This window comes from Ochotona curzoniae, unplaced genomic scaffold, assembly GCF_017591425.1.
Source record: "Ochotona curzoniae isolate NIBS_2020 unplaced genomic scaffold, NIBS_Ocur_1.0 contig_4612, whole genome shotgun sequence".
Taxonomy (NCBI): domain Eukaryota; kingdom Metazoa; phylum Chordata; class Mammalia; order Lagomorpha; family Ochotonidae; genus Ochotona; species Ochotona curzoniae.
The window spans coordinates 1,694,801-1,719,999 of NW_024466343.1; the positions used below are offsets into that span (position 1 = coordinate 1,694,801).

Sequence of the window (25,199 nt, forward strand, 5' to 3'; positions counted from 1 at the left end):
GGGAATATACCCAAGTGAAGTGAAATCTGCATCTGAGAAAGTGACCTGTGATCCCATATTTTAAAAGAGATATTTTATATGATAGCATTTATATTGTAACATCAGCACAATCCACAACAGTGAAGACATGAAATGACCCAGATGCTCCTCAGAAGAGGGATAAAGAAACTGAGGTACACCTACCCCATAGAATACATCCACTAAAAAGAATGAAATTCTACCATTTGCAACAAAATGGTCCCAATTGGAGACCATATTATGCCCAGTGAAATAAGCCAACTACTTAAGAGCAAATATCATATATTCTTTCTGATGTAAGGCAACATTCATGCAAAACACCAAACAAATAGATGTACAGATGAGCAAGTATATACGTAATCATAAATGAACTGCATAATGAAGACTGGCACACCAGCAAGCGTGTACATGTTGTAGAAGGCATTCCTACTCCCAAATAAAAGGACTTCCAATGAAAGTTAATATACCTTGTCAATATGATACTAAATTTTCTACCCATAATGCCATATGCACTTACATAGCAGAATATTAAACTTTTAACTGTTACTAAAGGACTATGCTACCATAAAAATATGGGAGAAAATAGTAGGAATAATGGTGAGGAACAATGGGGGGAATTCCTATTAACTACAAAAATGTGAAATTATAAAAATATTTTTAATGATGCATCAAAACCCATAGGATCTTATAGCAGGAAGAGTGAAACCTAAGATGACCCATGGCGTTAAGTTAAAAATGTATAAATATCAATACAGCAATTACAATATATACATATTACATTAAAACAAGATGCTAGTAAGAAAGCAAATGTGTTAACAGGGGAAAAGAAGTATATGAGTAGGCAATTTCTGTTAAATCTGAAAATATTATCAAAAGTTTTTGAATTTCATTATTTGAAATAAGTGATCCTTGGCTATGTTCAAGTTGTTAAAGTACTGGATGCTGAAAAGAGATGGGAAGCCATAAAATAGGGTGGAATTTTACAAAGGCTTTTGCACGCTGTCCTATGAACTTTACACTGTACATTGTAGGCTATGGGTAACTAATGTTTTTTTGTTGTTGTTGTTTGTTTGTTAATTTTATTTTGACATTCTTTACATATTTAATTAGGGTAAGAAGGTTCAAGGGCTACAGGAAAGTGGATAATACTAGTATGTTTTCCATATTGTTACCTTCATGTTTAAAGGGGGGTATTTAAGGGAGAAGGCTCACCCAATTTCCCACCCTCCCCAGGTCCCGGATGTAGGGCATGCTCTGAGGTTCTTGCTCAAGTGGTTTTGATATTGCCACAGTTATGAATCGCTGTCAATCTTGCCACTCCAAGCACTATGAGGTCTTTGAAAAATCCACTGATTGACATAGTCCATCATAGCTGAGATGGTTGGTTGACCCGTTCTGTCTTCTCTCTTTTCTTCGTTAGGGTTCTGAGTCCAGCATTTAGATTAGGAAGCTCTCCAAAGAAACTTCTTGTATGTGCTAACAGGTACAGGGTCTGGCACAGTCCATTGCTCCAATCAGCTGGTGGTTGCGATCGCTGGGTTGGTTCTGTTTTCACTCCCGACTTCCACTGGAACCAATGGCTGTTGCAGTCCAGCCTGGTTCTGCCCAGCACATACTTGGCCTTCACATAAACCAGCAGGAGCTGCAGCCTAGTTGGAGCGACCCACAATAACCCCCACCAGGCCCACCCCCTACCCTGGTTTGCCAGTAAGTGTAGCAGTAATCCAGTCTGTCCCACACCCCATTCCACCCCAGCCGCTATCTTAGTTTTATGTCCTCCCGTGAAAGTGGTAACCCAAGAGGGATGAGCCCACTATTTCCCTCCCATGCCTCTCTCACTCCCAGATTCCAGCTGATACTGCGTCTAAGCCCAAACAACCCTCGTCCACTTTAACTTTGTTTGCACCAGTAGGAATAATCAGCCCAGCCCTGCTTTTCCCTGATCTAGTCCACATGAGGCGCACAGGTGTGGTAGCTCTGCCTAGTCTGGTCTGCCCCCATCCCAGCCTATGCTCTCCTGCGGAAGTAGCTGTCCTGCAAAGGAACCCTCCCTTATTCCCCTGCCGGCTCTGCCCACTTCCTTTCTTGTTCTCAGGCTGGTTGGGCACTGCGGTCCCTTCCAGTACAGGCAACCTCACCTCGGCATTCCATATTGTGCACTAGTCTTTGTTGCGACCGGACCTGAGTCGACCCACACTGGTGCCTGGATTTGCCAGTGGATGATGTGGACAGATTCAGCCTGGTCTTGCCCCCACGTCTGCCAACTGTATGCCAGTGGGTAGCTTTCCATGGCCTTTTCTGGGCTGTTTCCTATCATGTTTCTTGCGTTTACCTGCTGGGTCTGTGTCCTGCCAGAGGAGTTGCCCAGGCTCCTCCATCAGAACCTCTCCCAATGCCAGGTTTCACGCTTACCAGTGGGTCCATGAGCCAACCCTACTCAGTCCACCTCCTGTCATAGCAGGAACTGTGGCTTTTCCTAACTGGCCTTCCACCCAATCTGGTCTTCCACCCAATCTGGTTCTTGCCGTTGGATGTTCCAGCCCAGCCATGGTTTGTCCATACCCACGTATGGCTCACACATGGCTCAGTAGGGGTTTGAGACCCTGCCAAGTCCATCCCACATCTGCCCTGGTCCTCCAGAACACCAGGGGGAGTCGGGGTCCGGCCCGATTCGGTGCATCCAATCCCAGTCCACACTTGTGCCAAGGGAGACTACAACTGTTTCCAGATCAGAATGCAGCCCCCCTTCCAGGCCACGCGCCTCTTGGTGGGAACCTCAGCCCAGCTAGGGTTGTCTCCTTTGCTCCCCAACCGGGTCTGTTCCCAGCCATAGATCACTTGCATGCCAATGGATGCTCTGACTCAGCTTGGCACAGCCCCTCCTCTGTCCCAAACGCTGCCTTAGACACTGTGGCTTAGCGTCCCTGGCTCCCACAGACCAGCAGGTACAAGAGCCTAGCTCGGCATGACCTCTGCTCCCTCCTGGTTTCTAGTTTTACTTGTGGGCTAAGGTTTGCTCAGTCAGGCCTAATCTACTCTGTTCCATTACCAGTTGACACACTGGCCAGCTGTTGGAGCTACTTTTGCAGGACAAGCCCCAAGCCATAGCTTCTGCACGACTGGTATTTGGTGCTCAGCATTATTAGTGATTACAAGTTTTGCTAAGGAAGAGTTACTGCCTGTTTCAGGTCCAAGAAGCACAATGGGTTCAACCTGGAGCTAATTAAGCAGCGACTTAAAGAACCAAATCCCCAGATCTTCCCGGCCGGGTGCCCAGCAGGCGGAGCCTAGCATCAAACGGCGCACTGGCCGCCCGGGGAAAACAGCTCACCATGTGCCCATGGCGGCCGTCCGGGATCCAGGCATGAGACGCCCCGTCCTGAGACCCACCAGCTGCTGGGAGGCTGCTGGAGGTTTAAATAACCCAGGCCCAAGGTCGCGCCCCTCCCAGATCCCATTCACTGCCCCATGAAGGTGGCGGGTGGGTCCCGGACCTGCCCAGTCCCGGAGGCCTCCCCCCGTCGGTCTACTCACCCTGAAGGAAGTGGCCCCCAAAACTCAGCAGGCCTGGGGAAAACAGCTCACCATGTGCACATGGTGGCCGTCCGGGATCCAGGCATGAGACGCCCCGTCCTGAGACCCACCCGGGTAACTAATGTTTTGAGAAATATAATAAAATTTATGTTTTGAAATAGTAACTCTTTGTATTGATACTAAGTTTCTGAGAGTGAGGTTTAAAACAAGAAATCCAGTTAGGAAACTTTTGTCAAACAATGGTGAATTTTTACTGTGTCTTCTTTCTCAGATTTGTAGACATGATGGGGAGACGCCCTTGGCCTGAGGGAGGCTGACAGCACTTATCCCCCAACAGGGGACGGTGTTTCCCACTCTCTGTATGATCTGCTCCTCCTCCGAGAGGCAAAGCAGGGTTCTTGACAAGAGAGAGAGCTGTTCACTGCATGTCTGCCCCCTCAAACCTATCATGGCCAATTATAGAAAAGGAAAGAAAGTGAGACCCCCCCACACACACCTGGGAGACCACCACACATTTATATATTTGTTCTTTCCCAAACAGTGATCATAATGTGTATGCCTTTTTGAAAAACAATTTTTTTTCATTTGTAAGGCACAGAAACAAAGGTATGAAGACACAGAAACACACATTCAGCAACACAGAGGTAGACAGATTTGCCGGTCACACTCTGTATGGCTGGGAGTAGATCAAGCAAAAGCCAGGCCCTGGAACTCAATCTGGGTCTCCCATGTGGGTTTCAAAGGCCCAAATTGCTGGGCCATCTGATACCTTCTCAGGTACACTAGCAGAAAGTTGGATAATACGGAACAGCTGCACTGCAGTACCAGATGACAGTGTTAGCCTCACTGTGCTAACCCCACAGTGGACTTTTATACATACCAGAAATCTTACCTATATTACCTCATAGACACCTTAGTAGGTATTATTACTTCCCCACTTAAATGAAAAATTAAAGAACAATTAAGAACACAATGTTAAAAGAGCAAAGATGTTGAGAAATGGAGCATGGCCCTAAAATGGATTATAAATAATTTAAAAACACAGCGACTGGATTATCCAAAAAGGAGACAAGTAGCCCAATGGCTAAAGTCCTCGCCTTGCATGTAGTGGGATCCCATATGGGTGCCGGTTCTGGCCTGGCTGCGCCACTTTACAGTTTCCTGCTTGTGGTCTGGGAAAAGCAGTAGAGGTTGGCCCAGGGCCATAGGACCCTGCACCCATGTGGGAAAATATGAAGAAGCTCCTGGGTCTTCAGATCAGCCCAGCTCCAGCCGTTGTGGCCACCTGACAAATGAACCAACAAATGGAAGACCTTTCTCTATGTCTCTCCTTCTCTCTGTAAATCTGACTTTCCAATAAAAATAAATCTTTTTTAAAAAATGGATCGGAAAGGGATGAAACTGACTATAGTCAGAGAAAGACGTGTATGATAATGGTAACAGATCCTTTTAGGTAAGTAAATGAGAAATATCACAAATTTCCTCCATGAGTGTCTTGCCCTCCTTTGAAATATTATAGACTCAGGCACTTAATTTCGATTTACATGCCGGGTACTGTGTTAATGTTGTTCATACCATAAAAACTTAAACAGTTATGACCCATAACATTTATACCTGAAAGGCAAAAACCCGTATTTCCAGGAAGTTTAACAGATTAAACCACTGGGATACACCCAACAAGCTAACTTCTAGCACATCCCTAGACACCAGAATATTCATTTACCTACTCACAGCTATCACAATATTTAATGAAAATCTACTAAGAACCAAACACTATTTTGAAGGTTAGAGATGTTAAGAAAGCTTTCTGACCTTTTCAAATTAACATTCTAGGAGGAGTATATGATGGCTGAATGGGGGGAAAGTGTGGTAATTTTGACCAGCAGAAGCTAGGGAAAGAAAAACAGAGGATGTGCATTCCCAGGGGATACTTGGAGAGAAACTTAATTGGAAATTCTACAGATAGCAGAGGACCACCATGAAGTAGCATAGACAGTGCAACCATGCAGTAGCAAATGGAAACACGACCAGCAACTCCCATGCCTGGGACGGAGAGGATAATAGTTTTTTTTTTTTTATTACGATTTCTTTATTGAAAAGGCATATTAGCACAAAGCAGCAAATAAAGAGAAATATCTCAAGTGGTTACAACAACCAAAGCTGAGCTGATCTGAAGCCAGAAGCCAGGAGCTTCTTCCTAGTCTCCCACACAGGTGCAGAGTCCCAAGGCTTTGGACCATCCTGTACTGCTTTCCCAAGCCACAGGCAGGGAGGTAAATGGGAAGTGGAGCAGCTGAGGCATAAACCAGTGCCTGTATGGGATCCTGGTGGATGCAAGGCAAGGACTTCAGCCACTAGGCCACCATGCCAGGCCCGACAGCACACTTTATCATCTTTATTTTTACTGCGTGGAGTGTCAGTACAATGTGTTGTGAGGATCTTTTCTGATTATGCCTACTTGGAGTTCTCAGAGTGAGCGAGAACCCTGCTGTGGTTTGCCACAGGTAATCAGAGATCTCTTCACCTCTGATGTCAGGCACTGCAATTGTCCAGAGACCCAACTACACACAATGTCCTACCATGCAATTGTAGAATTCTTACAGTCACAGGTTGCAATGCTCTCACTGTTGCAGAATGCACTAAATTCACCCAGCCACGCAAGAATTCCCACATTCGGGCCCAGTGTGGTGGCCTTTTGGCTAAAGTTCTCACCTTGCAAGTGTTGGCCCAACGAACAACAAGAACAAAAAAGACCCAAAACAACAAACTCAGTGATGAAAACGAAAATGGATACCAAAGAAATAAAAAGAATCCTCAGGAATTACAAGGGCCAGTGTAATAGCGTAGCACTCTAATCCTCTGCCTGCAGTAGTTCTTGCATCCCATATGGGCATTAGTTCATGTCATGGCTATTCCACATTCAATCCAGTTGCCAGCATAGTTGCCTTTTTTTTTTTTTTTTAAATGATCTTGAGGAGAAGGGTAGAGCACCTGTATTACCACAGTGGGCGAACACCACCATGGGCCACCCCAAAGACACTGTCACCACAAATAAGTTGAAGGGAAGCATGCTACTAGCGGTTAGGGCTTTTGAAACAGAGCAGAATGGGGGCCAGCAAGGGCTTGTTTGGCATGATTCCTGGGGCCTTCATGGTCCAGGCCACTACACCTGCAGGTAATTTGAGGGAGTTGAGATGGGATGGATCAGAAGGGAATCCAGAGGGCCTCCCTGGGTGAAATGGTTGTTGTGTCCTAGTTGGGGAACCCCGAGAACCTTTATAAGACCTATCCCCAAACACAGCTATCGCGAGCAATTAGACCCAACCTAGCTCAAGGCATCCCTAGCCCTGGCTCTTGGTGTGTGAGGAGGTGCTTTCGCCTGACCCAGGGAAGCCCTCTGCATTCCCTACGTTACTGGTGGGAATGCAGATTAGTACAACCATTAGGGAAGACAATATGGACTCAATTAACATTAGCTAAGATATGGAATCAACCCAGATGTCCATCAGGTGATGGTTGGTTAGAGAAAATATAGTACATACACATTACGGAATACTACCAAAGGGAATGAAGTCCTGTCTTTCACAACAAAACAGATGCAACTGCAAAGTATCATTGCTTAGGGAAAGAAGATAAAAAATACAGAGCACATAAGCTCTGTTCAAATTAGTAAATTTTAAATAAATTAATGTTCTAGTTGTAGGATAACAAAGATGACAAACAAAAAAAAATGGTGTAAGTTCTGATAGTGATAAATGCTATTCTAAACTAAACAGAGCAGAGTGTTAGCAATAGTACTTAGGGTGGTTGGGAAGGGGTTCTCTTAATTGGGATCTCAGAACAATTAAGACAAGCCAGAGTGGGGTTTGCAGGCTTTAGGCAAATCAAGTACGCATACAGAAGCATCTAATGTTTGGAACTGTTTAGGTTTCCACTGATTAAATAGTCTTTCAGATAAAGATTTTATGTCATACATTGTTTCATCACATTTATTTACCCAGTCTATGACAAAATAAGAAAATAAGCGTTGGAAGGAAAACAGAAGGCTTTCATTAGCCTTCGAATATATAGAGTAAAACATTACATGAAAAATGCTGGATTTCCTTCTGTCCCTCATACACAAAGATAATTAGGAAAACACTTGGATACTCATTAACTGAACCCAGATTCCTGCTTGTTAGTCTTCACCAGCCTTCTGAGGATAGCCCTAAATTCAAACGCTGAGAGATACGTCCTGATCCTCAATTCGAAACACCTGTTCCTTCACTCCTAAATAGGGTTCTTGGTAGGACACAGAGGTATTCACTCTAAATTCACAAAGGAACAAATGAAATGTTACAGAATTCTAGTGCTCTGGCTTTAGAGCCCAAATTAAGAGGAAAACGAGGGCCTGAAAAACAATGTCTTCATCCATCATCTAACAGGGAATTCAATCACACATTAACTTATACCATTGGAGTAAGATACTGCCTGAACAACGCCATATTACATTTTGACCATAGACCCAGCAACAGTGTTTTGACCACAGGATGCGGAGTAAGCCACCATAGAATCACCGCCAGATTACAGGAAGAGGACCTGGGTAGGAGCCTGAGGCGCGAGAGCAAAAGCCAAGTGCCTGGAACCCTTGATTCCAGACAGCAGGCACAGGCTGGCGGCATCCCTAGGTCTTACCTTCACTGAGGTTCCTACCCGAGAGGTTTAACTGGCCACTCTTCCTCGCCGCCTTTAATAGCCCCTGGGGTATGGAAGCATTGGAGTCTCTTGTCTCAGTTCTGAAACCCGCCCGGGGATCCCGCCCGGCCGCTCCCTTCAAGCGCGACATGTTCCAGCCGCCCTCAGACACACCACAGCCCGCCCGTGACGCTTAAACGAGGCGCCGCCGGGCCGCCCCGCCCCCTCCGCGAGCGCGCGCCCAGCGCCGAGCTCGTGGCCTCGCGCAGGGCCTGGTCCGCCCACGGCGCGGCCTTGATGTCGTCACCAGCAGCCCCTACGGCTGGAGGACAGAGGAGCCCTTTCCGTTGCCAGTGCGGGCCTAGCGTCCCGGAATTACCTCGTTCACGTAAGTGCGTTTAACGGGTTTTTAAAAGGGGTTTCGGATGCTTTGTTGGCACTGTTAACCGCGACTGCAACTTTCTCGGTGCCTCCGCTGAGGCGAGGAGTGTGGGAAGGACAGCCGTCTGCTCTTCCCCGATCTGAGCACGGGCCTTGACTAAAACTTGAGACCTGAGTGCGATCTGCAGCCTCTGGACCCCAGCCTGAGCCTGTGGCTTGTGATGGTGGCGCCAGACCTCCGGCTTACGGAGGAACCGAGTTCTGACTCCCCGGGCCTATGTTCTGACTGCAGGAATTAATGTATCATTCTTGAACCGAATTTATGGCCCAGCGATGGAGATAATATGAAATGCAAGAGTTGGCAGCACAGAAAGAAGAAAAGCTTAAGCTACAGTAAATGCTCTCTGTTAATAGAACGGTTTGCAGGGACGGGTAGTGACAGTATCTTTAGTGTAGCACAGGTTGGACTTTGGAGTCAGAGAAAAACAAGTTCGATTCTCACCTGCTTAGAAACTGTGTAACAATGCTGAAGCTTATTCTTTTCATTAACTGAAGGATCCTAGTTCCTGCCTCAAGGTTTATGAAATAAGTGAAGGTAGAAGTTTAAATCTTTTTTAAAAAATGTGTTAAATACTGCGTATTTCCTAATAAGTTGCTGTTTCATCTGAAACACACAGTTTGGTTATTGATGCAGCAGGTAACTAGTAAGAATCTAGCCTGCGAGCTACTCTCCTGGGTGCTGGGTTTTTCTTTTGCTGGTAGTTGCAGGTCAGGGAACTGGAAACCAGGATGGTGGCCCTCTTAAGAGATAATGCTTACTACCTGCTTTGCCCGAGTCCAAATTCTTGCTATCCTACCCCTTCTTTCTTCTTTAGTTATTGAGAGTCATTTACACTGAAGGCAAGAAGCAGAAAGAGACAGGTATTACCTTCTAAACAAGGGAAAAGTAGCTAATAAAACAAAGACCACAGCTGCTTTTGCAAGGTCATTAATGAGCCCCCTGGTGAGTTGGTCTGCAAAACAGTGATACTGGATACTTTTTAGAGCCTTCCCTAAGTGCCAGAAATTGAAACTTAAATCAGAGAGGTTGAGAAATTTGCCCACAGCCAGGGATGTGGACCTAGGTTCTGCCTCCACAACTTTCCTTTGTTAATCACCATGAATTAACCAACTCATATTTTGTTTTTGTCCTTAAATAATTTTCAGCTGCTTTAGAAGAACATTGTTACTTGGGATACGTTTTTCTCTTTTGTAGGAAGTGGCAACTGACATTTGGACAATGAATTGCTCAAGTATAGAATTTTATAGTTGTCACTCCTCCCCCTAAAATAGCCTTCCTTTTAAAGAAAAACATAACAGGATGCATAATCTTTCACTCAATGTACTTTTGCTTGAAGAATTTCATTCTTGATGTTAATCATATTATATTGTATAAAAAAAAGAGTACCCCGTTTCATAGCAAAGTTATTTTTAAAAATCCTAGTGGCCATGCATTTATAGCAAACTTCAATACATGTAAGCTGACATGTAAGAGTTTTACAGGTATGTATGGATGATACTCTTACAAAGTGCATTATACTTATGTAGCACCTACAGATTGAAGAAGTAGCAGTGAAAATTATCACATCATGCCCTTGAGAAAATTATGTATTTTATCTCAAAATCACAGAAACTAAAAGCTAATGTATGTGAACTATGTTTCTTTGTAAAAAAAAAAAAAGAAAAAAAACAAGTTAGATTTATATGTAGTTAAATCAGAGGGAATTAGCTTTTATATCTTGTGTTACTTTTAGAAAAAGATTTAAAAGCAAACATAAGTTCTAAATCTTTTTTTTTTTTAAGATTTATTTATTTTGTTGGAAAGTCAGATATACAGGGAGGAGGAGAGAGAGGAAGATCTTCCATCTGCTGGTTCACTCCCCAAAGGAACAAAACAGCCAGAACTGAGCCAATTAGAAGCCGAGAGCATAGAGTGTCTTCAGGTCTCCTACGTGGGTGCAGGGTCGCAAGGCTTTGGGCTGTCCTCAACTGCTTTCCCAGGCCACAAGCAGGGAGCTGGATGGGAAGCCCCCTCACCTCCCCACCGCATTAAAAACTGCACCAATATAGGATCTCTATGCGTGCAAGGCAAGGACTTTAGTACCTAGGCTATTGTGCTGGGTAGCATTTTAACCAGACTTTTTGCTTTTCTTTAATGGACTACATGAGGTTTATTAAAATAATACAGAATGAATTTCCTGTGTCTAAGCTGGCGATTACTGCCCTTGTGTAACAGAATTGCCTATCTACAATTTATTATATGCATTTTATTAAGTAATGGCAGATTTTCCTTCTTTAAGCTTCTTTGCTAAATGAAAACCAAAACTATGTTAGGCATAAGAATCATATACCAAAGAATCTTTTTGGGTTTCATAATGGAGAGTAAGACTAATAGCAAAATAAGATAGAAAACTTAAAATTTAATGACACATTTCAAATGTAGCTGTGTCACTCTTATAGATAGTATTACTACATTACATTTTTTTCCCCCTAAAGGTTGGGTACAGTTGATAAGATGGACTTATTGAAGCAAATGAGATTGATTTGTGTAGATACTTTGTGCACATTTGTTTGGAAAATGGAATAAATACCCAAGTGAATTTACTTTGCAAACATTCCTAGGAAGTTCCAACTGTTTCAGGCATTTGGGAAGAGTGAACAAACAGATGTGCTGTCTGCCTCTCAAATAACTTTTTAAAAACTTTTGAAATCACATAATGCATAGAGAGCAGCCACATAGCCTGTGATGAACAAAGGACCACTACATTTTTAATTAAGCATTCTCCCAAAATAGTTAAAAATTAAAATAGGTTTGTTTTCTTTTTGTAAGACGGTTAGGGCCAAGGCTTGGCACAGCATCCCGTACGCAAGCGCTGGCTCAGGTCTGCATTTCTGTCCCCCGTCCCCCTTCCTACTGATGCAACCTGGGAGGAACAGAGCATGGCTGTACTGCTGGCTCCGTGCTACACGCACAGCAGACTGAGCCCCAGGCTTCGATTTCAGCATGAGTCAGTCCCCAACTGGCACACATATCTGGGGAGCCAACTAATTGTTAGAAGGGGCGTGCGCATGTGTGACGGTATGTGTATGACAATTGTGCCTTTCAAATAAATTAAACTTATATTTTAAAAGTTTTTTTTTAAAACCTGTTTACCATTTTTTACTTGGAAAGTTAGTTTAACAAAATTCAAATTGTTTTCCCCCAGCTTTTCTTTATTTGTTTCTTAGTTTTGCTTTACTTATGATCTGTTAAGAAAAAGAAACTGAAAAATGGGTGGTGGTAAATTAACCTTATGGCATTTAAAAAAAAAAGGCACTGTTGATTTTTTGTTTCCAGTGATTATTACACCTAGCTTTTAAATCTAGTTGCAATATCCTTGCAATTTTTTCCAAGATTAATATATTTTGTAAAAGTTTTCAATTTTTAATATTTAATTGTATTATGACTTTTTGCTTAAAATTAATAAATACTGGGGTAAAATTTGGGCAACAAACCCTAGAATGTCCCTTACAGTATCCTTTTCTCTTTGTGGTAGCAGAAAATTTATAACTGAAGAAGTCTGTTTAAAAGTTGGTTTTAGGGCCTGGCATGGTGGCGCAGTGGTCAAGGTCCTCACCTTGCATGCCCGGAATCCCATATGGGCGCCAGTTCTAATCCTGGCGGCCCTGCTTCCCATCCAGCTCCCTGCTGTGGCCCAGGAAAGCAGTGGAGGACAGCCCAAAGCTTTGGGACCCTGCACCCACGTGGGAGACCCAGAAGAGGCTCCTGGCTTCAGATTGGCATAGCACTGACTGTTGGGCTCACTTGGGGAGTGAATCATTGGACGGAAGATCTTCCTCTCTGTCTCTCCTCTCTGTATATCAGCCTTTCCAATAAAAGTAAAAATAAATCTTTAAAAAAAAAAAGTTGGTTTTAAGGGCCCAGCACAATAGCCCAGTGGCTGAAGTCCTTGCCTTGCATAAGCAGAATCCCATTTAAGCGCCAGTTTGTGTCCTAGCTGCTCCACTTCCAATCCAGCTCCCTGCTTGTGGCCTGGAAAAGCAGTCAAGGATGGCCCAAAGCCTCAGGATCCTGAACCCACGTGGGAGAGCTGGCTTTGGATCAGCTTAGCTCTGGCTGCTGCGGCCTCTTGGGAGATGCACCAGCAGATAAAAGATCTTCCTCTTGGTCTGTCCTTCTTTGTAAACCTGACGTTCTACTAAAGACAAATAAAATCTTTAAAAAAGAAAAGTTGGTTTTAGTCAAAATTCAGTTTTTTAAAATTTGTTTAAAACATCTTATGAAAAATTTTGTACAATTGGATTCTTCTTACAACTTCATTTATTTTAAAAAGAGGTACTATGTTTTTATAAATGGTAAATATTATAACGCAAAATTCCCCTGCAGTTTTAATAAGACCTGATATAGTCCTTGTAACTTTGTCTTTACTGTCAGCTTAAGCTGATTAGGGGAAAACATGAATAATTTGCTACTTGCTGATTATAATCAGTACAATGTCAGGTTGAAATTTTATTTTTTGAGTTTATTTTATTTTGTTTGAAAGAGACCAAGAAAAATCTCTTGTGTACTGGTTTACTCCCCAGGTGCGTGCAACAGTTGCGACTGTGCCATGCCAGAGCCAAGAGCCTAAATTCAACTCAGGTCTCCTAGGTAGATGCCAAGGACCCTTTACTTAAGTTGTTCAGTACTGCCTCCCATAGTACTCCCACGGTACTCATTTGCTGCCTCCCACAGTACTCATTTGCGGGAAGCTAAAAGTACAAATGATGGCAGGACGCAAGCCTGAGCTCTCCCTTGTTCCAGGCAGTAACAAACCGCTGCATAAAATACCCACCCCAATGTAAAATTTGATACTCAGATTTTAAGATGGCATATTTAAACTAAAAATTGCAATATAGTAAATGCTGTTTAAACTTTTGAGTGTCTTAAAGACTACACACAATTTTTTTCTTAAACTTTTTTTTCTTTGTTTTTAAGATTTATTTATTTTCTTTGGAAAGGCAGATTTTCAAAGAGAAAAGGAGACAAGGATGTTCTATCCACTGGTTTGCTCCCCACGTCTTTCATAGCTGAATCTCTGCAAAACCAGGAGCCTGGAGCTTCTTCCTGGTCTCCCATGCAGGTGCAGGGTCCAGGGCTTTTGGGTCCTGCCCTGCTGCTTCCCCATGCCACAAGCAGAGAGCTGGGTGGGAAGTGGAAGAGCTGGGACATGAACCAGCACCCATATGGGATACTGGTGCTTCCAAAGCAAATATTTAGCCACTAGGCCATCACACCGGGCCCTCTGATAGACTTATTTTTTCCCCCATTCTTTACCATGCCAAGTTATATATAAAAGTATCTATCATTGGGTGTTGAGTTACACTAGTGAATATTTAAATACACTGTTCCTACAGTGTAAAAACCGGAGCCAACACTTGCTCTTCATCATCCTAGAGGAATGTGTTTTTCACTCCACACTTAAATTTATCTGCCTTTAATACAGCTTTGCTGTATTAAGAAAATATTTTAGAGATACTTTTCTCTTGTCTCATTTCCTAGAAATTTTATCTTACTGAAATAGTTGCTTTGTTGAACACTAAACACTGAACACTAAAATTATCTACAATTAATACAGCACCGCTGTATTAAAAATGTATCTTGGAGATACTTTTATTTCCTCGTTTCCCACAAATGTTATCTGTTTTCTCCCTCAAAATTGTTGACTGTGTGTCCAAGTGCTTTAGACTTCACCCTGAGCTGTTGTATCGTGAAACTAATTGCAGGTCCATCGTTTAAAGTGACTGTGGTGGCAGTGAATGGGAAAATGGCATTATGGCCTTTAAAAACCTACTTACGATGCTTCCCTATCTGTCAGGAATTTGGATTGTTTCATGTGGTTAGGGAGTAATATTTCACTACTGCTTAGTTGATCACATCATCTGGTGTTGTATCTTGCATCACAGGACTTTCATATTAATCAAGACTGTCTGCAGTTGATGCCTTTTGCCAGCACTAATACTCATGCTCTAAAATGTGGAAAAGTAATCGAAGCCTTCCTAGACTTTCTCCCTGGAAACATTTGTGATTTATCAAAACATAAGCAGTATCTGTGTGTATGTGTTATTGAAAGTGCTGCTTTAATGCCAAAATGGTTATGAAAATTTGAAATTGCTTGTTTTGATAGATTGTAATACATTTAATACATTGTAATAGCCTCTTAAGAAGAAAGGGCATGTATCAGCATTATTCACATTAGCATTATTTAACAATTTTCAAAAATAGTTTCTTAGATTTCATTTTAACAATAATGCTGATGGGACAGCCATGAAAAGATGAAGAAATAAAGAGTTGGAAGCTGACTTTACTATAATGGAGTAGTATAATGTTGAATGTTTTTATGTTGGGTGTTCTGATAAGTATGCTTGATATCCATAATACTTAAAAATTATTTTTATTTGAAAGGCTGACTTGCATAAAGGAGAACTAGAGTTCCATCCACTGGTTCATTCATCAAATGGCGTAAGAGCTCTACCTGGGCCCATCCAAAGCCAGGAGCAAGGAAACTTCTCAGTCTCCCACATGGATGCAAGGCCAAGGGCTTGAGCCATCTTCCTCTGCTTTTCCAGATAAAAAGCAAGAAACTGATCCGATAGTGGAATCATTGGGACATAAACCAACACCCATATGGGATTCTGATTCATCAGGCAGGAGCTTAGTGCACTATGCCACAGCACTGCCCCCCCATAATAGGTCCAATTTTAAAAACATCAGACAGTGTCAATAATCTCATATTTCAAATAGTACTGTGAGGCCTGATGCTAATTCCCAGGTAGTATCTGATATATTGGTTGAGAACATGCATGGGGTAGAATGTGAAAGACGGGGATAAAATGGAGGATTCTAAATTTTTCCATTCATATACTTGGAATATTTAATATTCATGTTTACTTTATAATAATTTTAAAATATGCCATTAAAGGTGATGTTAAATGTGAAATCAAAAATAAATGGGCCCGGCGCAATGGCGCAGTGGTTAAGGTCCTCACCTTGCATGCCCGGAATCCCATATGGGCGCCGGTTCTAATCCCTGCAGTCCCACTTCCCATTCAGCTCCCTGCTGTGGCCTGGGAAAGCAGTGGAGGACGGCCCAAAGCTTTGGGACCCTGCACCCGCGTGGGAGACCCGGAAGAGGCTCCTGGCTTCAGATTGGCATAGCATCGGCCATTGCGCTCACTTGGGGAGTGAATCATCAGACGGAAGATCTTCCTCTCTGTTTCTCATCCTCTATGTATATCCGCCTTTCCAATAAAAATTTAAAAAATAAGTAAGTAAATGCTACTCTCAAATTTACCTCTTGGAATTTTTATGTTTCATGTGCGTAAAGAAGTAGAATTAGTCCAAGGTTGTAGGCTGAGGACAACCACTTATTTTTCAAAATCAAAGGTTTTTGGTTAAATAGCAAAGAACCTGAAGCATTACCCTTTCCATTTACAAGTTTAATTTTTCCCTGTAAGCGAGTAAGAGAGCCTAGTACAACGGCTCAGTGGCTAAATCCTCACCTTGCATACACTGGGATCCCATATGGGCTCCCCACTTCCAATCCAGCTCCCTGCTTGTGGCCTGGGAAAGGAGGACAGCCCAAGGCCTTGGGACCCTGGACCTGCGGGGGAGACCTGAAAGAAAATCCTGGCTCCCGGCTTTGAATCAGCTCAGTTCCAACTGTTGCTGCCACTTGGAGAGTGAACCAGCAGGTGGAGGATCTTTGTGTCTCCTTCTCTGTAAACCTGCTTTTCCAACAAAAACAAGTAAGTCTTTTTTGAAAAAATTGTAGGAGGCATCATAGCAGAGTGAAATCAGGGCTTGGATGTGACTTCTCTGGTTGGCTTTGTTTACTAATCTGAGCCTGATTCATTATAACTTCCTTAAGTTGTCTGAAATTTTCTTATTCTTTGTTTATTTGTTGTAATAACCATGGTAATAGTTCGTAATCTTTTCCAAGTATCTCTTTGTGTATTCTCACCTTTGCATACAACCATTCCAGTGAAGTAGGCTTTATTATGCTTTGAATTCAGATAAGGTAATTAAAGCACCAAATAAGGAGGAGGAGTCATCCAATTATCTTAACTGGTAGTAGAGACTCTTCAGTTGGACTTTGGGGCCTACAAAATTAATCACTGTAGCATCTGTGATGTATTTTGAGCATTAAAACCCACTTTAAAACATAATTCGGTTAATGTAATTCAGCTTTTGTTTGTTTTTGTTTTGTAAGTCTTTAAATGTAATTGTCCCACATGAGGGAAGAGATAATTTTTACAACATATAAAAAATGATCAGACAGAACAAATGTCTAATTCCCTGATTAGGGAAACCAATACGGAAACACTTGAGACTATTAAAGATACATATAATTATATTGAATTTTTTTTTCCACTGGATTTCTTTTTGTAACTTTATGAAGTGTTCCTTTCGATCACCTTATCTCAGATTGCGAGTCCAGCAGAATCTTGTATAACATAGATGATAATATTGGATAAGCAATGTCTGGAAATTTTCCCAGCCAGATTATTTCTGTTGACCACTCCAGTGGTGTTGCAAATCTGTAAAACACAATAACTGAGATAAATAGGCGCTCCATGGACACTACCTAAGATTAGTACCTTTATTTGTATATTCTGTTGATATGTGTATCATGTAGTGTATCATGGAGGGCTGGCTAGATGGCTCAATTGGCTAATCCTCCCCCAGCAAGTTCCAGGAACCCATATGGGTGCCAGTTTGTATCCTGAAATCCCCACTTCCCATCCAGCTCCTTGCTTATAGTCTGGGAAAACAATGGATGATGGCCCAAAGCCTTGGCACTCTGCACTAGTGTAAGAAACTTGCAAGAAGCTCCTGGCTTCTGGCTTCAGATAAACTCAGGTACAGCTTTTGTGGCCATTTGGGGAGTAAACCAGAGGATGGACGATCTTTCTCTCTGTAAATCTGCCTTTCCAATAAAAATAAATAGTCCTTTTTAAAAATAACGATTAAAAAACTTAAAACATTGCATCAAGTGATATTTTACATAATACTTTAACCATATTCATTAGAGTCACTATCTGGGTGTTAGGCCTACATTTGAGTGTGTATGTAAATTTATTTATGGGTTAAGCTCAGACATTTTCTCTGTATGGTCTTATATCTCTTCCATTCCTAGAATATGGGCTTCAGCCACATGGCATAAGATTTTGCATTGTTAGCCTCATTTTCCAGCCAGTAGGAGTAGTAATTCCTGATAGGAATTAAGAAGGAAGAACCAGGCCTGTCTTTGATAATTCAGTGAGAAATTGATCACACTGTCTGTTCACTTGCCATTATTTAGATTTAATCACATGGTGATACCTGTCTGGAAGGACAGCAAGCAAATACACATTTATCTGGGAAGGCATGTGCCCATCTAAAAATTTGGAAGGGAAGGTCTTTTACCAAGAAGCCTGGGTAAATAGGTGTTGGGGAGAAACCTAGCAACTTGTGAACTCTCATCAAAAGATGTGCCCTTGAGGGCACAGCGCAGTAGCCTAGCAGCAAAAGTCCTCACCTTGAACACACCAGGATTCCAAAGGGTGCCAGTTCTAACCCAGTGGCCCCGCTTACCTCCCAGCTCCCTGCTTGTGGCCAGGGAAGGCAGTCCAGGATGGCCCAAGGCCTTGGGACCGTGCACCCACATGGGAGACCTGAAAGATACTCCATGCCCCTGGCTTTGAATCAGCTCAGCTCCAGCCATTGGGGCCACTTGGGGAGTGAATCAGTGGATGGAAGATCTTCCTCTCTGTCTCTCCTCCTCTCTGTATATCTGACTTTGCAATAAAAATTAAATCTTTACCAAAAAAAAAATCTTTAAAAAAAAAAAGCTAATTATATGTGTATATATATATATATATATATATACTCCCTACTGTTGCTCAGGCACTACAAACGAAATATTTACAAATAAACTTAGATTCCTTTTATCTATGCTGGTGTGCTTCCCACAAACTCAGTATAGGTCTGTTACATGGGTTGTAGGAACCCAACCCATGACACTGAGCTGTCACCACTGCCTTCCAGAGACTAGATCAACAGGAAGAGTCAGAGTCTGGAGGTAGACACCAAACCATGACAGATTTACAATTTTGATGTTAAAATGAATGCTAGGATTTATAGTTAGGAAAATCTCAAGAATTAGGAATATAGTTATCTAATTTAGAGTTAATAAAAATTCAAATAGATCTGTAGGTACTCATTTTTTTGATGTATATGTTTATGGAGTGAGCATTTGATGAAGCAGTTAAGATGCCACATCCCATATCTGAGTCCCTGGCTCATGTCCCATGGAATCCCAGACCGACTTCCAAATCTGACACTCCGCTAATTCTGTGCACTGTGAGTAGCAGCTGAATTTGGGTTCTTGCCACCTACATGAGAGGTTCATATTGTATTCTGGACCTCTGATTTGGCTTGGGCCATCTCTGGCAATTGAGTGAACCAGCAGATCTGTCATCTGCCTTTCAAAAATTTTTCTAAACATAAAATTTACAGATTTGCAAACAGCTATCTCCTATTTATCTCCCAGGTTTTTCTTATTGCTATGTATAGCTATTGAGGGATTAAAAAACCTAGTCAAATATGCACATCGCTATTTTCATTTAGCCTGTCTTTGTAAAATGCATACTATTCATACTTTAGTGATAAACCGCTTTGCTTAAAGGATTGAGGTTACATGAAACATTGGTAAAGTTTCTAGCATACATGTGTTAACACATTTTTGTAAACTACTGGCTTTGTCTTCTATATTAGGCATTATAAACACACGGCTTAATACATTGTTTTTCTTCAAATTGTTTATTTGCTGGAAGGAAGAGCTGCTTATCAACTGATTGGCTAAAAGGTCTTTTGATTGAGAGAACTCTTCCATCTTTTCCAGCAGTGTAAACAAAGTTGGCCAACAAAAACAGAAGTGGCTTGCCTCTTCATCTGTGGACATGTGGCCCATTAGTTAAATTGTGCAGACATGTGTCTATTCTCTGTTACAGTACCTCCAAATGCAGATATTTTTAGAAATTGAGACTAGAAACCGCATAAGCTTATTCATTATGACTAACTGGATCAGTATTGTTCTGAGTACTTTTGTAAAGCATTGCTCTTTTAATGCCTGCTAATTTTCATATCATTGTGCTGATGGGACTTCCTACATATGAGCAGGAGCACTTGTGTATGAAGTTATTTCTGTGTTCCAAAAGCCAGTCGGAAATCATGCACTTCCCCGTAACTTCCCCGTAACATGGCTAGGCCAAGATGACAGTCAGTTTCTGCTTCGCATTATAAACAGCATTAACTTTTAGTAAAACTGGTAATATTTATTATTCTGACAGAGCTAGTAGCCTTCTCTGATGTATCACCACAGATGAGCTAAGTGTCTTTTCCTTGTTCATATTATTTTGACTTCACTGTCCATGTTGCAGTATCTTTCTAGAAGCCTGAAACATACACTGGAAGTCATTATTTGACAAAAAGTCTTTTTCTGAAAGTTTCAAACCAGTTCTATCAAGGGCTCTAATTTGTTCTGTCCTCTACCTGAAATGTTGTTCGACGCCACAAATTTTAATGCTTGCTTCCTCCTTTTGAGGGTTCTTAGGAGAAAAGGCCTCTGCTCCATCTCCTGTCCTGAGTTACCTCAGCAAACACATTGCTCCTTCTAGCACAAGGATAACACTAGGTGCGGTTAAGACTGGTCCAGATGGAGCTGGAAAAGGAAGGCTGGCTGGCAGCCCTGTCACAGCGCGCCGGCTGAGCTGCTGCTTGGAGTCCAGAGCTCTTAACACAGTGCAGCCTGGAGTCTGGCTGCTCTGCTCCTGCTGCAGCTGCAGTGCTCAAACACTTGACTCCCGAGCACCTAGGTGAGGTTCCTGGCTCCCAGTTCTGGCCTGAGCAGGCCCTGGCCATATGAGCATTTGGAGAGTGAACCAGTGAATGGCACATCTCGGAGTCTGCAATGAATCTTAAAGGGAGGGGTGGAAATCGAAAGTCCCAGAATTAAGTAAGAATATGCCAACGAAGCAAGTTTTTCTCTTAAAAAATGTAGATAATAGACTTGAACAAATTTAACTACTGTGAGATGTGCTTTAAAAGCAACCGTAGTAACCTAATAGTCTTCTCTGAAGCTTTCATAAACAAAATTCCTTACAGATGTGTTCGCGAACTGTATGCAGATCCTAGGAATTTTACAGAGGTGGAAAGAAAAAATCTTGGTAGCTAGGATGTAAAGTGGACAAATCTGTAAATGGTTCTGTGCAGAAAACGAAATAGCATGGGCACTGTTGCCAAAGGGTGCGGTTTTTGCAGAGGAGTCAATGCTGGCTCTTAAAAAAGTTTATCCGCTCAGCTTCCTTCGGAAGCCCAACCAGGCTCCGCCTTTTGAGCGCTTCGCACTTCCTGCCTGCGGACGGCGCGGGCCGGGCGTGCGCGGGGCGGGGCCGGCGGGGACGCGCTCGACGGGGACGCGCCCGGCGCCGCACGGCCTTCTGGGAGCGGGGCGGGCGGCCGAGCCGGGACGGCCGTTTGTTTGCTCGTGGTCTCTCACCGCGCGCCCTCCTCCCCTCCCCCGGCCGGCGGCGGCCGTGGCCTCGGACACCCCTCCATTTCCCACGAACCGGTTCCTCTTCCCCCTCCCTCTCACTGTTTGTTGTCTGTTTGATGTGTTAAAGCAGGAGCGAGCAGGCGAACAGCGCCATGAGCAACACCACCGTCGTCCCCAGCACTGCGGGCCCGGGCCCCAGCGGCGGGCCGGGCGGCGGAGGCGGCGGCGGCGGCGGCACCGAGGTAATCCAGGTGACTAATGTCTCCCCGAGCGCTAGCTCTGAGCAGATGCGGACTCTCTTCGGTTTCCTAGGCAAGATCGACGAACTGCGCCTCTTCCCGCCAGAGTGAGTATCGCGCCCCTCCCGGTCTCGGCCTATCCGCGGCCGCGGGTCCCGCCGCTCCGAGGGCTGCAGGCTCCTCCGCCCGGCCGGGCCGGGGGTCCCCGCGAGGGGTGCCCACCCCCGGCTCCCCGCCTGCCCCCCGCGAGGGGTGCCCACCCCCGGCTCCCCGCCTGCCCCCCGCGAGGGGTGCCCACCCCCGGCTCCCCGCCTGCCCCCCGCGAGGGGTGCCCACCCCCGGCTCCCCGCCTGCCCCCCGCGAGGGGTGCCCACCCCCGGCTCCCCGCCTGCCCCCCGCGAGGGGTGCCCACCCCCGGCTCCCCGCCTGCCCCCCGCGAGGGGTGCCCACCCCCGGCTCCCCGCCTGCTCCCCGCGAGGGGTGCCCACCCCCGGCTCCCCGCCTGCCCCCCGCGAGGGGTGCCCACCTCCTCAGTATCACCAGCGTGGTCATATGGCTTTGGGCACTTGAAGTACTTCGTTTCGATTAGGTTAAATGCCCTTTTAAAATGTTGTTCTTTCTTTGCTTTCCTTGGAAGAGAGGTAACATTTATGACTGAGTTCATCTGATGTTAAAACTTTGTAGGTTTATTGCTCCCTTATTGGTAACTATTACTGTGGAGTGATCCTGGCCCAGCCAGTATAATCCGGAGATCATGTGACCGATCTTCGATTCGGGGAGCCGGAATACATAGTTTCTTTGTATCAAAATTCTTCACAGCTAAAACCTGGAGTTTTCTTTTGTTGAATCTGCAGTTTATTATAATTTGTACTTGCTCTTGGCCAAAAATTTCATATTTTGAAATTTTCAGTTAGAATGATATGTCTTGTTTTGAACTTGCTCTACGTTTTAAACACTTTGGCGAAGTGTTGAGTGGATTTGTTGCAAATACTAATTCTAATGAATCCATTAATAAGGTGAGGCAGTGAGTGTCAGAGCAAATAAAATAAGATGGTCCTGTTTCTTTGGGACTACTTAACTCCTGAGAAGCAAAATTCAAATGTTCCCAGAAAACAATACCATTTTATGATGTCACTTAAATATTAAGCAGGAGCTCGGGATCCTGAAGGAATCTACTGTTTTATTGCATATAATTATTAGTTTTTCTAATTTCTGTTTAGTAAAATAATTGATAAGAGTTGATAATTAGGTTTACATTACTAGTATTTTCAAGCTAATATATTTCAATGTTTTTTCAGACTAATTGATTTTTTGAGAAATATACATGTAGAAACATGATTTTACATGATTTTAAACAGTTGACCTGCTTTGGTAGTTAGGAAATTTAATAACTCACATTTAGATGAACATAAAGAAAAGTAGGTGTTTTACTGTTACTCTGTGTTCTCGCAGTATGCAATCTGTGAGTTATTAGTTAAAAAGAAAAGGAAGATGGCAGTGCTAAATTTGGTGTCTGTGGTCATTTTACTTCTGGGCATTTGAGATACCTCATTCTTCCCAGTCCATCAAGTTTTGTTAGAGTTCTAATTCTGAAGTGTTGTTCATTCTGTGAAGTTCTTTTTATTATGCACTTATGAGAAGATAAGGCAGATACAATGATTTTTTTCTCCTGATAAGGCCATATTTAGATGAAGTCATTGGGGTAGTTTGGCTTTTGCTTTGTGGTCAAATGCAGTGTCCCATCATAACATGGAGAGCTGGTGTGTGCTTGGGCACTTTGCATCTGAAATCACCCATCTTCCTGCTCTGTGCTCAAGATTATAATGTGGTGAATGCTGTGTTAGTTTTGGTGGTCTCCCATTTTTGTACAGCTTTACAAATGCCAGCTTTCATTGTTTTTTCTTTTGTTTTTTTAACTGATTTATCTGCATAGCTGACCTGACCTGCACAGTTGGTCATAATTTCGTGGCAGTTTCTGTAAACTCAGTACAGTTATCACTATGATGTTACCATGGGCATTCATCAATTCCCAAAACTATTCTCTAATTTACAAATTGACATTAAATGGCAGAGTATGAGCATTATATGTGTGTGCCTGTATGTTTAATTTCTTCTAAGAACACATTCACACCTACCAGGAATTCTTTGTCCTTACTGGGCTGCTCTGGTGCTAGCCTTTTTCAGCTTGTATCTTTAAACAGAAAATCCTTCCCTGACCACTAGTTGTAAAAATGTGGCACCCTCCTTTTGACTTTGAAATTTAACTTCCTCTTGTAGTTGTAGAACATTAAATTACTGAATTCTTCAACAGCATCGAAAGGATTTTTTTTTTTTTTAGGAGTTGTGAATGTGAATTTTCACAGTTGCTTGAATGTGACTGAGTCCCATGCCCACAATTCTAAATGTATTTTTAAGAGGAAGTCTTTTGGGGTTTTAACAAAAACCTGCTTCAGGGTTCCTACACTACTTCATTATTCAGTCTGTTTCTTGGTCTTTAAGTAAACTACTGGCATATTTTTTCACCAAGAGATAAACACCTTTATTCACAATGGATAATATTCTGACCCTTCTTTTTTGTATGACAGCCTACAGCTATGTGAAAACTGTAATCCTTGGCCTAACTTACAGTTGTTCCTAAAATGAATATGCAGTTAAACATAGTTTTGTGTTATAAGTTGGATGCTTTCAACATTTACTTTGCTCAGTCTTTACAAATGAGAAAACTGAAATTATAATCTCATTAATAACACTTCAGTGAGAAAAATAACTTTAAAGGTTACGTAAGTATAAGTAACAGTCTAGTTAGTAAGGATAAGAGAAAGAATACAATTCACCTTTGAACAAAAGAATTTAACTCCAAAAATTTTTACGACCTAAAGTATCGGGGTTTCAGGTGAACTTTGCCTGGTCACACTCACTCACTGCTTGTTTGGATTAAGCAGATGATCTTTATGATTTTACACTTGAAAATGGTTAGTACTATATTAAGGTGTGAATTAAGGCTGATAATCAGTGTCTTGGGTCTCGGGTTCTCAGTGGTGGCGAGTGTCAGCTGGGAATCTGGTTGAAAATCAGACCTAAAAGTGGCCGTTTAGCCCGGTGGTTAAGATAGGGATTATACCCCATTGACTGACTCTGGGGCTGGATTCCCTGCTCTGGCTCCTGTCTGCAGTGTTCTAATACAGATGCTGGTTCTAACCTACATAACAGCAAAACTGCCACCCACATGAGAAACATGGGTTGTATTCCTACTTCCCGGGGAGTGTGGGCATTTAGGGAGTGGACCAGTAGGTAGGAGAGCTCTTGCCCATTGCCTGTCTTGCTATAATGACTTGAAAGAACCATTCTATGATTCTCTGAGTGAGCTATAGGTAAAAATCAGAAATGTACATTCTGGGAAATCCTGAGACATCCCTCAAAGGACACTATGAGTGCCGTTGGAAACAAGGCCACCACCAATCTTCAGTGAAGGACAATAGTGTCATATGCCAGTCACCTTTGCCCTGTCTCATTAATTTTGTATCCTGCTACTCTGCCAAAGTCTCGTATGAGTTCCAATAGTCTCTTGACTGAGTCTTTTGGTTGTCCTATGCAGAGAATCATGTCATCTGCAAATAACGATAATTTCAATTCCTCATTTGCAATTCGTATTCCTTTAATTGCTTTTTCTTGCCTAACATCTCTGGCAAGGACTTCCAAAACTATATTGAAGAGTAGCGGTGAGAGTGGACATCCC

At 42.9% G+C, this 25,199-nt stretch overlaps 2 protein-coding genes across 7 annotated transcripts in view; one reads left to right on the forward strand and one right to left on the reverse strand.

Moving 5' to 3' along the window:
- LRRC40 (leucine rich repeat containing 40) overlaps nucleotides 1-8,418 on the reverse strand; it is a 60,437-nt gene extending 52,019 nt beyond the window's left edge. Inside the window, exon 1 of one of the 2 annotated variants that reach the window (XM_040987266.1) lies at nucleotides 8,227-8,418. In XM_040987266.1, coding sequence (XP_040843200.1) covers nucleotides 8,227-8,377 — 151 coding nt within the window. In that variant the 5' untranslated portion in view covers nucleotides 8,378-8,418. The remainder of the gene's footprint in view (nucleotides 1-8,226) is intronic. The other variant, XM_040987267.1, reaches the window with a different exon arrangement.
- Nucleotides 8,419-8,557: 139 nt separating this feature from the next.
- The window catches only part of SRSF11 (serine and arginine rich splicing factor 11), a 42,515-nt gene continuing 25,873 nt past the window's right edge, over nucleotides 8,558-25,199 (forward strand). For 2 of the 5 annotated variants that reach the window (XM_040987268.1, XM_040987269.1), the window contains exon 1: nucleotides 21,217-21,570. In XM_040987268.1, the coding sequence (XP_040843202.1) occupies nucleotides 21,377-21,570 (194 nt within the window). In that variant the 5' untranslated portion in view covers nucleotides 21,217-21,376. Of the gene's footprint in view, nucleotides 8,615-21,216; nucleotides 21,571-25,199 lie in introns of those variants that run through there. The other 3 variants (XM_040987271.1, XM_040987272.1, XM_040987270.1) reach the window with 3 other exon arrangements.